This window comes from Eumetopias jubatus, unplaced genomic scaffold (genome assembly GCF_037043125.1).
Source record: "Eumetopias jubatus isolate StellerSeaLion01/CBP00866 unplaced genomic scaffold, mEumJub1_p1.0 scaffold_2, whole genome shotgun sequence".
NCBI classification, from domain to species: Eukaryota; Metazoa; Chordata; class Mammalia; order Carnivora; family Otariidae; genus Eumetopias; species Eumetopias jubatus.
The window spans coordinates 168,219,020-168,231,533 of record NW_028274808.1 but is presented as its reverse complement, the minus strand read 5'-3'; the positions used below and the strand labels follow the sequence as shown (position 1 = coordinate 168,231,533).

General features: G+C 42.8%; 1 protein-coding gene across 5 annotated transcripts in view; it reads left to right on the top strand.

The window, feature by feature from the left end:
• LIMCH1 (LIM and calponin homology domains 1) overlaps positions 1-12,514 on the top strand; it is a 321,144-nt gene that overhangs the window by 246,809 nt on the left and 61,821 nt on the right. For 3 of the 5 annotated variants that reach the window (XM_088021187.1, XM_088021186.1, XM_028088643.2), the window contains exons 5-11: positions 970-1,272; positions 3,814-4,056; positions 4,574-4,903; positions 6,199-6,314; positions 6,424-6,535; positions 6,978-7,238; positions 11,613-11,648. In XM_088021187.1, the coding sequence (XP_087877313.1) occupies positions 970-1,272; positions 3,814-4,056; positions 4,574-4,903; positions 6,199-6,314; positions 6,424-6,535; positions 6,978-7,238; positions 11,613-11,648 (1,401 nt within the window). The remainder of the gene's footprint in view (positions 1-969; positions 1,273-3,813; positions 4,057-4,573; positions 4,904-6,198; positions 6,315-6,423; positions 6,536-6,977; positions 7,239-11,612; positions 11,649-12,514) is intronic. The other 2 variants (XM_088021185.1, XM_088021188.1) reach the window with 2 other exon arrangements.

Sequence of the window (12,514 nt, the reverse complement as noted above, 5' to 3'; positions counted from 1 at the left end):
TATCACTTAGAAGAATAATTACTTAAAAGCAAGGCTGAGCCTATGAGCAGGGGGAGAGGAGTTTGTATGAATCCCAGATGGACACATTCGACCCTATTCCTATCCCACATGCCTCCAACGAAAACAAAAAACAAAATTAAGTGAAAAGTCCTGATATTCCACCATTAAACCACATTCAGGAATTTAAAAGTTTGAAAAGTCTTTAATATCTCTTTGAAAATGGAAATAGCGCAAAGTATTGATTTTTTTTTTAGCTATTTTGGCAAAATGTTTGGTCACAATTTACTTGACATCCAGCATATGACAAAGAAGAGCTAAGAGGTGGACAGTCATTGGGGTAGAAGATCGAAGACAGAGCTGCTCATGGGGAGGTACAGGGCAAAAGAAGCATTTATGCCCCGGGTCCATCCTGTGAATGGTCATAAAGTCTTCCAGATGCTTCAGGTTAGCTCAGCTCTGCAGAAAGACCTTCCTCACACTTTGCGATCGGGTACATAGTCTAGGTTTGCTGTCACACAACTGCATGCATTAGCTTTCCCCCAGATCAGTTTCTTGGTGGCTCAAATTGTTGCCCTGTCACTCAAAAACAAATTGTGTACCTGTTGGGTGCATTGCTAGTGTTCTAAAGAAAGAAGAACAACCAAAAACTTTCTACTCTTTCCAATTTCATGACAAGAGTTTGGATTGTCCCTCTCAGAGCCATTTAGGATCCTGCATTGCTGATGCTGACGGGGCCCTGTCAATTAAATGACTTTTTAGCATTGCTAATAGCTGGCTAAATTCAAGGTTTTAAAACCCACTCTAACTGTGCTACAACTCTGGACTAAAATAGCAAACAGATGTCATCTAAACTAACGATACTTGAGAAGACCTTTCACTAACAACACAATGTGTGTGTCTGGAGATGGGGATTTAAAAGAATATTTGGTCTGATCACATGGAGAGTTCTCTTTAATTTTGCTCCATCAGTCACAAGCAATTAAGTAATGAGAAAGAAGCTGTTCATGACATTATCCTTCGCAAAGAAAACCCTTTCCTGACCCACCAACGGGGCAAAGATTCAGAGTCAGAAGAGAAAGTTGCGTGTCGGCGGCCTGATCTTGAGAAAGATGACTTTGCTGCAAGGAGAGCGAGGATGAACCAGACCAAGCCCGCAGTGCCATTGAATCAACTCCTCTATGGGCCTTACCGAAAAAAAGAGGCAGAGAAATCAGAGAGCAGCAAACCGCTCTCAAAGGGAATTTCAGAAAAGAAAAGTCTAGAATATAAAAGGTGTGCGCTGTGTGTGTGTGTTTGCGTGGGTGAGAAAGGGGGCATAATTAAGTGAAGGTGACTTGTGTCATAGGCTCCCATTCCTTCCCTTCCTTTCCCAGTTACAAATAATTGGTAATCGTGGTTTGTTTTGAAGCGGAACTCCAGATATCCAGGCTCCCTAAATGCAGTGGCAGAGAGTAGAACGACCATGTCCAAAATAGGGCTGAATTCACCAAATAAACTTTGAGTTCCAGGGGACACATCACCACAAATGATTGGCATTATTGGCACAAGCAGACCTTGTACCATTGCCAGTCAGGGGCGGCCACCACCCAAGGCTGCTCCAGTCCATTCGCAGGAGGCAGAAAACACGGTCATTCCTTAGCTGTAGGCTCGTCTCCCTTATTGGCTCCTTTTAGATATTGGGAGGGGAAGAAAATGAGGCTTGCTCTTTCTTTCCACATGCCAGCAAAATCACTTAGACATTTAGTGATGGATATTTCTCATTAAAAACACACACACAAAACCGGGGTGCCTGGGTGGCTCAGTTGGTTGAGCATCTGACTCTTGATCTCAGGGTCGTGAGTTCAAGCCCTGCATTGGGCTCCACACTGGGTGTGAAACCAAAAAAAAAAAAAAACTTCTCAAAAATATAATACATTTCTGTTTGTTCTATTATAGAAATTGTTTTTGAGTGAGTTTCCCTTTCCTAACCTTTTTCCCATCCTCTTCATTTGGGAAAGGAAAACTGTAGTGAAATGAGTTTTGGCCAGTGATTTTTATCCTAGGAGGGATATGAACTTATTGAAGGTGTCAGCTTGCTAAATTTCATCACACAGAGTTGATCATTCTTGCATTTTTTCCTTATACCAGAATCAGAGATTTGCATCGTCAAATTGCCATCTCTTTGCCCCTCATTTAAGGGGGTTTGTAAATTCTGTTGAATGAAGAATATAAACATCTTGACTGTGTTTTACACAATTCAAATGGTTCTTTGGGCAGAGTCACTGAGCTCAGTGGAGTAGTCAGTGGTGCTTGTTGCTGTTGTTCTGGAAAGTACCAGGTACAAAATGTGTGGACGATCCGGGGATATAGAACAGAGGTTAGAGCACAGAAGCCTGGCGTGATTTTTTTATAGGACACACTCTAGCTTCGGGAGTCTCTCGCTCTGTGCTGCTCTTGTTGGCATGCCTTATAACAAACCATTCTAGGAGGGCCTTGTGGGAGGGATCCGTTGTTGCACGTGAAACAAAGACTTCTGGACAACTGACTAGCATCAAGGCACATTGATGGGGATCAGCAACTTGAGTTAGGAAAAGGAGTTGCTTTTGTATCTCCCTTTTTTCCTTTCTCCTGCATGCAATTTTAATTCCTGGTATTTCCAGCCTCGTTTGTCACCTAACTCTGTGTTTGGGGACATAGCTCTGAGTCTGGGATGGCCCATGACCTCTCTAGAGAGCATCAAAGAACTGATGAAAGAAGAGAAGGCCCCTCGTGGCTCTTGCCTCTGCCCTTCCTTCATCCCCTTTCCCAAACTAAAATTAAACAGAAAATTCTGTAGCCTTCCCAACCTTAGAGGCTCTGCAAAGACACCACATCATCCATGTAACAAAAGAATACCTCTTGGTTTTCTGGCTTGGATGATATCTTTTTTAAAAAAAACAAATAACCTTCTTTATGTAGGTTGAGATTTTCTATCTCAGGAAGCATGTTTAGTTAGAAATTGACTTTTAATGCAATTGAATGTTTTATGCATATAGATGCCACAGCTTTGATTTAAATAACAGCATTGTCAGCATGAAGCCACCCAACATCCACTTCTTGGGAGAACAGTTGAAAATATCAGTTTTAACATCAATAAAGATGACCAGTTATTAACACAAGAAACAAGTGGGTATTGACTCTGTAGATCCAGGTGAAGAGGATACAGTCTGTTTAATCTTCAAGTTTATATTACCCAAACCTAACCAATGCTATTGGGAAGCAGAGACTGATTTTGAAGGTCGAAACTTTCTGTTTGGAATTGACTTAAATGTACTTTCTGGCAGTTGTGAGTTTATGGTTGAGATATTTAATATGTGAACAACGTTCCAGCTATCTCCAAACTAATCCTAGAATTTGGATCATGCAGAGCTCGTTACTAACCTTTTACTGGTGCAGTAAAAGACATTCCAAGACGGCTCAGGGATTCAATCAGAAAACTTGAATTCATTATAGTAACTTGAATAGTGTGGGAATTGGGCATCATTACTGTCAAACCGAAATCTCATTACCATTCTTAATAGTCTTTCAGCAAGCCCTGGCTTCTCTTCCTAAACTAAACTAGAGACTGTCATGTGGTGGAAAAAACTCCATCTCATTACAGTATCAAAAGGGTAACATAGGCGAAAGGAATCAAGGCTCCAATTGATTCCATATTTTTTGAGAAAGGGAAAGGTGCCTCCATCATTTCCTTGTGTCCTTAGCCTCTGAAATTCCTTCCTTGACATTCTGTTTGTCTGCTCCCCCTCCTTGAACCTGATTTTTCCAATGATGTGGGGGCCTGGATAAAATTGACAGAAACCAGGGCCAAACAGAAGAGGTGAAGTCAATGGTGACCTGTACTACTCGGACTCAGGAGAGTGAACCAGCAGAATTGGGAGTGAGGAAGGTGCCAGATCTTTACAGGGATGACCTGGCTCAGCGGAGAATTCAGGGCCACCTCGCCCCTCACCAAGAGGCTCCGAGATTTGTCACAGTCTCCGATATCACCGAAGCTGACTTGGAGACATGGGAGAGACTGAAAGTGTCAGAAAAGACGAGGTGTGTCATGTTTTTCCCAAGTTTTCCCCTGGCGGTGGTTTCATTAAACTTTGAAGGAATCAAATGCTTATCCTTCTATCATTTTTTATTCTCGTGGCTGGAGAAAATATACCTCTCAAAACATAGTGTATTCTGCATGAGTTTAAAGTTATTAATACCAAAAGTTATGAGCCACTGGATGGAAAAGATCCTCTTTAATTAAACCAACTACTGTGAATGATAATTTTGATTGGCTTGTTTATACTTGATTTTTAACAAATTTTCATTATTTCACTGTACCTAAGATTTTCTTATGCCATCATTTATGATGTTGGAAGGGATATTTTGAAAACTAGAGAAGCTTAAAGCCCTAGGCAAGACCCCTAGATCATTCCTTCATTTGATTGATGAATGGAAAAAGCAATTCTGCTCTAGCCATAGAAGTATTTTTCATAAATCTAGTATTCAAAAAAAAAAAGCTCTTATTAATTTGCACTTGCCTTAGAGATCTTTGGAACTCATTTCTGGTTCTGACTAGGGATGGAGATGTTGAGCACATCTGTGCCCCTGAGCCTTCACCAGAAATTAAAGCAGAAACTGCCATTCGTGATGATTTTGCCAGCCGCAAAGCGAGGGCCTATAAGAAAGCTTCCAGCCCCCGGCAGAAGTTTGTGCACTTTGGACCTGTGACAGAGATGGATCAGCAGAAATGGAAGCGGCTCAGCATTGGCCAGGCTGGGCCTAGGGAGGAGGTGGAAGAAGTCCTCAGTCGTGGCAGCAAGACTGAAACTTACTCTGTCCCCCCTTCCTCCGCGGCCACGTCCAGTTTAGAAAAAGACCAAATGCTTACTCCACAAAATGACCCCAGGTATTTTCCTCCATCCGTGTGCAAGACCTGCATGGGAGCCATTGCTGCTTTGAAAGGGCCTGCTGAGCACCTGTCAGAAACCTCCGGCCATCCCATAGTTTTAACAGACTCTGGCTGGTTGGCAGAGAAGTAACGTTAACAGGTCACCCTGGCTAGGAGCGCGTGTGTGGACGTTAATGGCAGGCGTCCATTTTGATTCTGTTGTCCCCAGAATCCCTGCCTGGAAATGCCAGTAATCTTGGCGAAGGACCCTTTTTCCCTCGCCTGCATTAGCACTACTTTATTAGTTGGAAATACTGAAATGAACTCGATGGAATGTTTTAATGATACATTGATAAAAATCAGGTTTATCCTTAACATCCCTCTTTTCCTATCCCACAGAGGGAAGAAAAAAATAGTTATTAATATCATTCATTCAAATTTGGACACTGAAGCAGTCAAAAAGAAAGTAAAGGTCTCTTTCCTCCCCTACATTAAAAAAAATTGTATAAAAAATGATGACTGGAAAAAGACTCCTCTCTTGGGGTTCCTATGAGTCAAGAGTTTCCTTGGCTGAATCTCCATCCAAATGTGTGAGGGATCACCTGGGAAAAGCCTGTGTTGGCCTGTCACGGGTTCTCATCCTTACTGGACACCTTCCAGCTTTGAATTTCCAAGTCCTCTTTTGGGGGTTCAGTTCTGTGGGCTGGTCTCTCTTCCAGGAAGCAGGTATAGGAGGTTTATAAGCTCCTAGACTCTCCTGGGAGCCTCCATGCCACCTGCATGTTGGGAGCAAAGTAACGCTCTCCATGGCAAGAGGAAATGCTTAAGACGTCCTCCTCTGTGCTTTGTCCTTGAAATCCAAAGGAAACAGTGAATGGTCCATGACATACAGAGGGGTGTCTTTCATCCAGTACTGTGGCCGACAGCATAGAGATAGCAGATTGTAGATACAAGTAATCCTAGTACACCAGAAATACAGTTGGTGTTTCAGAGGCTCACAGGGACCTGGGGTGGAGGAGGTGGGGGGTAAGAAATTAGTAAGGAATGCATCACTGAGTCCTTGACTAGGGAGGAGGCCATCACTTAACCCCATGGTGACAGGGTCTCGCCAGCCTTCTTTGACTTTCCTCAGGCCCTTGCTGGGGCTCACCTTCCATGATCTCCATCTGAGTGTGTCATCCTTACTAACCAGCCTCCGGAATGAGAGCAGCTGAACTCTTCTTAATCTCCCAGTCCCAACCATGTTCCTTGTGTCCTTTCGTAATTCTTTTTCCTCTTTTCTCTTGTCACCAATGCTACTTGATTATCCCCAGAATAGTGAATTCTGGTGTCGCCGACTATTGCAAAAGGGTCTCGCGGCTGGCTTCTGTGCTGGAGACCCAGGAGGAGCATGTGTGCGGTTTGAGCGAGTGCCCGGGGACAGAGGAAGGTGAGAAGCAATGTTCCCTCCCTTTCCAGGAGGTGACGGATGACAGGTGGGGTCAAGGCCTCAGGTGTGAAGTCTTCCCTAGCAGTAAAGCTGTCCTCTCTGGCTTCAGCGACGAGCAAACAGCTGCCACAGGTTGGCAAAGAAGAGAAGGAAGGAGCTGCTCAAAGAGATTCTGTGAGGCCGCCAAAGGCTGAAAGATCAGAGGAGAGCGGCCAGCCACTGTGAGCGCTTGTCTGCATTCCAGGGTGTGCTACTTCTGCTGTGTGTGGCTGTTGTGTTCCCAGAAAACAGCTTCGAACCACAGTATGCCCTTGATGACTGATGTGGCATGGAGTTCAGTCACTTAAAAGAATGCACCCATCCCAGGGTCAGAGTTCTGCTCTCAGCACCCTCCCTGAGTAGAGATTTGAGCCTTTGCATGTGGTTGGGTGCTGGCCAGATTTCATCCTCGGGAATCATGACAACCCAAAAGGGAAACCCGTTCCGGTGTAAGTACCCGTTGCATGACGGAGGCCCACGGTATTAGTACTCAGTTGCTATGTGTGTTGCTGCCTCCATGGACGTTGGCTTCTTCTGTCTTGGGTTGATGCCCGTGGGTGATGCTACTGAAAACATCTTTAGCAGTAAGTGGCCTTTGACTGGCTGGACTGAATGTTGCCCTAGTTTGTGCCCCCCGGCCTCTGAATGCAAGACTTCAGGGACCGAAGAGAGCTCGGAGAAGATGACAGCTCCCGCCAGGAGTGGCGGCGGACTGAAAGGCCGAGGAAGGTTGTATGATTCACAAAAAGATGACATGATGGTCAGGAGAACCGGGATGTCTCTTAGACACATTGGATCCAACGTAAACCAGTTCCTTCCAGTTCCATTTGCAAAGCGACAGGGTGTGGAGGCGTCTGCCAGGGGTCCACCATTGAAGGATAAGAGGTCAGAAGATTTTCCTGAGCCTTTGTGATTTTGTTTCTCTGCTCTGAGCCTCCATAATGCTTTGGGTATGTTATTAACGCCTTACAGTACCTCAGTGCCACTTACCTGTGATTGCTTGCGGAAATGGAATGGTAAAAATTGGCCCAGTCTGCCAGGAATTTTTTTTCCCCTTTTTTTGCATATAAGCAGGTGTGGAAAGAAGATGTAGTTGTGGGTTTTCCTGTTCAACGTTTTTTTTTTTTTTCTGGCTCATCTTGTGGGCCGCCTAAATGGATAACTCTTCTGTTTCTTCCTAGCTTGCATAGGAGCCCTCAGGTAAAGGAACTGAACTTCTTTCTGACCTACTTGCTTTCAGTTTGGTTCCAGGAGGGTCCAAAGAAGATGTATATCACTTATCAATTTGTAATTTCATTTCATTTCAACATTAGCAAACACTCAGGGTTTTCTAGAGATAAGATTTCTATTCCATGCTGTGACTTGATTTAAAAGAACAAGGAAGGAGGGGCATCCGGGTGGCTCAGTTAGTGAAGCATCTGCCTTCGGTCATGATCCCGGGGTCCTGGGATCGAGCCCCATGTTGGGCTCCCTGCTCAGCGGGGAGTCCGCTTCTCCCTCTCTTCCCCGCTCATGTGCTCTCTCTCTCTCTATCTCTGTCTCTCTCTCAAATAATAATCTTTAAAAAAAAAAAAAAAGAACGAGTAAGGAAATAATCTGAAGTTTGTAGTTAAAAGTACTATATGTTGAAGCCTCTGTTGCTATTTAATAAGAGTGATACATTTTTGTTAAAAGTGTGGTCTGCCAGATCTAAGTAGAATAAAAGAGTGAGAGCTGTTTTGCATAATTACAGGGTCCACTAGAAAGCAGGAAGTGATGGGGTTCCGCTTCACGAAGGACCTTGAAAGTGGCAGGTCAGAGGGTAGGATGGGGAGCAGGGAGAACCTTAAGTAACACCCGCATTTTAAAACTAAGATCCTAGCTATCTTTATGACCTGGATTTAATCTATGCTTTGTATTCCTCTGAATCATACTACTACTGTCCCAGAGCCTCATTGTAAGGTTGGTTTCAGGATGCTATTCGTGCTCTGCTTCATAGTGCAGAGTGCTTTGTAGCCCTTTCAAAGGGTGGCTTCTCCCTCTAGCTCTCCTTCTGGCAATTCACAGGTAGGGCAATGGAGAGAGAAGAGGGTGAGTGGATCCACGCCAGTCACGCCGGTCAGGGCTGGTTCGTGGCAGAGGGCCTGACTGATCTGCCCGGTCCACCATCCTCACTCACTTTCCGGATGCCCTGACACAGCATGGCCCCGGGGTCACGGGCTGCTCTAAAGCAACTTAACATGAAAGGGAAGAAGAATGAGGGGCCCATGGCTGCCTACCCATTCTAGGTGCTTTCCCATTGACTTACTCCTCACACGACCTTTGAGAGGAAGAATTTTCAGCTGCATTTTGCAGTTAAGAAACGGAGGCCCACGTCCACACAGCTGGTAATTACAGGTCCAACATTCAGACCCAGCTCTGTCTGAGCAGAAAGCCATGGTCCCCTTCTGGCACGTTGCCTGCACAGGTTACTAGAGGGAACGGTGGCAGTCTGATGAATTCCCTGTCACTTGTATCTGTCCCTCTATTAGTGATTCAGAGAAAAGCCTCTTTAGATCCAAATGAGAATGAATGGCTAGTTTGAGCAGAAGGAGATGTGGTCACATGAACTGCATGTCAGTTGTGTGACTGAATGAGCGTACGCCTTGGGAATTCATGTTTCTTTTCCACAACTGTTTATTGAGTAATTACTATGGGTAATTACTGGGAGCTAGGGGATAATTTTAAATGAGCAGGAAACCCATTTTTTTCTCTCCCACTTCAAATGAAGCTATGCCAGTTCACAATACGGAAGTGTAGAACCAGCTAATTATTGATCCTGAAACGCTTTATTAGTGCTGAAAGTTACATGAAATAGATGCATAGAATATTCTCTTTATCTTTCTAAATATCCCTACCCTCACAATTAAACTTTATTCATTGCTTTTTCATTTCTTTTTTTTTTCTTTCTGGTGGGATGCTTATACCAACTGTGATTTGTCTGGCCAATTTTGTACCTATTGACTCGCCCACTTTGCATTAAAAAAAAATCTATTAGTGATTTTTTAACTTACCTTTACCTTTTAGTTTCACATAGGACAACGGAGAAAGTCATTTGAAGCCCAAGCTCTAATTATCTTCTCCCTAACTGCAAAGGCAGTTCTGCTTAAATTGATGCCCTCTTAAATCCATTGAATTAGGAGGAAATTCCTTAAGTCCACAAGTGTATATATAGTAGAAGGGTACATGAAGGTTATCTTCAGACACTAAGCTATTCTTTTCTCTTCAATTTCCAGGGCATCCAGTAAGTACTCAATGAATACTTATTGAGGGCCTTGTCTGGTCACTATTCAGGGAACCCAAAAAGAAAAATCCCTGCCCTCATGGAGCTTACACGTTAGTGTAAATCTACATTTTTTGGCAGAGATTTCCATGAAATGCTGTTAAGTATTTTGTGTAGAAGCAATCTAAATTCAAATATATCCTACATGCTACAACATGTAGCTGAATCTCATCAACAAAATGGGCTAAAGGAGCCAAACTCGAAAGAATACATACTATATGGATCCATTTATATAGTACAAAACACTCACCACTAAGCTCTGGGTATGTCTGCATTGTGCAGATTCATTGAGGGATATGTGTGTGGTAGGTGCCCCTTCTGTATATATATTCTACTTTAATAAAACATTAACAAAAATATTCAGATAGAGACACAAAACACATACTAACTATGAGTTGATTATTTCTAGGTTAACTAGGCATAACTTCTCTGCCCTCTTCCATAGATAATTTAGAAAACACTGGATTTGAATAAGCCTATTCCAATAGGCCTATTAATTGGCAAACACTGATCCAGTCTTCAGAACTAACTGCTCATGCACTCTCCCTTGACCATTGGTCATCGATTCCAAATGTAGTCGTGTTTTTTAGAAAATTGAATGTATTAGGTTAAACTTTAGCCCCTTCTGAAACTATCCCCTGGAGAAACAGAAAATGAGTCTTACTGCCAGAAGAGAAATATCCACAAACCTTTTGGCCATTTCAACAGAGACTTTGGGTCTTGCACTGGTTTGGTTGCCTTCACTGTGAACGAAAACAATTATTAATGAATGCATGAATGCAGACTGTTCTAGAATGATAAGAGCAGGTAAGAGAGAAGGGTGGGTATGTGTGCACCCATGCATTCCAGGGTGTTTTCCCTAAGATTACAGGAAGACATCTCTAGAAATGACTCTTTTCCCCATAAACTGTTATGAAACTGAACACGAGACTAGGTAATTTTTTGCTGAAAACCACAAAATTTAATTTGCTGGAAACTGAAAGCAGGACCTTTTTTCTTTACTCAAATAATTCTTTGTCCACCGTCAGAGTGCAGAAATGAACAGCGTTTGAGGGCATAGGTAAGAACCTTCTCTTAACATTACCTTTTGCTGAAGAGATAGTCATTTGTGGAAGCTGCTTTTTTAGACTGTGCTTTAAAATATGCCCTTGTAATGTCCTAATTTCTTTTTTCTAATTTAACCTTTTTCTTTGCTTTATCAGATGCATTAAAATTTAAAGTGTTTATACTTCAGAAGGTACAACTTTGTAGATCTGAATAATCAGAAGAATATAAAAGACTGTAAAAAGGAAAACTTTGGTTTTTCAAGTTATGGAATATTATCCAAATCTGGCTTTGATTAAGGCTGCCAGTTTTCTAGGAATTGTGGTTTTTGTCAAATGCACGCGGAAGGCACTGATTGGGGTTCTGGTTGGAGCTCTGGTTTGCTTTCAGAAAACTGCAGAAACACTCTTTGATGTCATTTGTGCAAAAGCATGAACACATCACGGAAAGGGTCAGTAAACGTGTGCTTCTATGTTGGGTGTCCATTACAGCCCATTACTGCCGAACATAAAGGCAAGAACAGTTTAACTGTTTGTGAACGACCGTAATACAGGTTTGGCTTTTTTTTTCTTCTTCTTCTTCTTAAACTACCTTCTCTAAACATTGTGGGTTGCACCTAAGCCTTCTTGTGTTTATATTGAACAGACTCTTTTTTTGTGGGTAGCATGGGGATTATTTTCATCTCTCCTCTGTGTTTTAATACATGTTTTGCATTCTTTAGCAATGTCAAGACCGTTTCTTCATTTCCAGCAGTTAATAAATATTGCTAATTGTGTAACGACACTTCTCTTCCAGTGTGATCGGCAAAAAACGTTTGGCATGCAGATATGTCACCGGTTATGTTTATTGCCAGCTCAGTTACAGAGCTAACCTTCTGTCTTGCCCATCCTCTAATTTTGTATTTGGTCTTGTAGATACGGTCCGAGAACTCCTGTGTCTGATGACGCAGAGTAAGTTGTCTTGTGTTTGTAGGAATCCATTAATGACTAGCTTGAACTGCATGCTTCCCATACTTACCACTAATTGAAATGAAATTGATGCAACAGTGAACTGAGCAGCTCACTGACTCACGCAGCCTCTGAAAAGCGCTTGAAGTTGGAATGCAGAACATATGTTCTGTGCAGGAGAAATGAATGAAAGAGTAACTCGAGCATGATTCTAATACACAGCTGCTGCTTGAACTTAACATTTGCTTTTCATAGATGTGGCATGGGGAGGCTGGTCTGACTGTCTGGATGTTGGTACCCCTTCTGAACCACAGAATTATTCTGCGTTTTGCATTTAATTCTTGATATGTTAGGGCTTGGAGTTAACAATGAAGCAAGTCATTCTCATGGCCCTATTTTTTTTTTTTTTTTTGAGCTAAGAAAACAAATCCTGAACCACTAATTATAGATTCAGAAGCCCAAGTTCCTCCCAGGTTGGAGTAATACAAACTGTGGGATGCTCACGACCAGAACATTGGGGTTGTGTTCAAGTTCTGTGGCATAGCAAGGGGTCAAGATGTCAAACATGACTTGGGCTTCCTCTTCCGGCTCCTTACTTTCCACTCCTCTCAGAGATTCATTCCCTACCTCCGCCTCACATCCAAATTTGAGAAGAAGCCAACACTCTCCCATTTGTGACCACATTAACTCCGTTTCAGAAACGGATTTCCCATCCGCAGAGCATTCTGAAGCAGATATCCAAGGCAAACATTTTCTGTGCACAATACTAGCTTTCTCAGAGTTGAGTAAAATCTGTGTTTTGAGAAACAATTAATATCTAATTCCAACGTCAGTGGCCTGCTGAGCCTGATGTCTCTCCTCTGTGACAA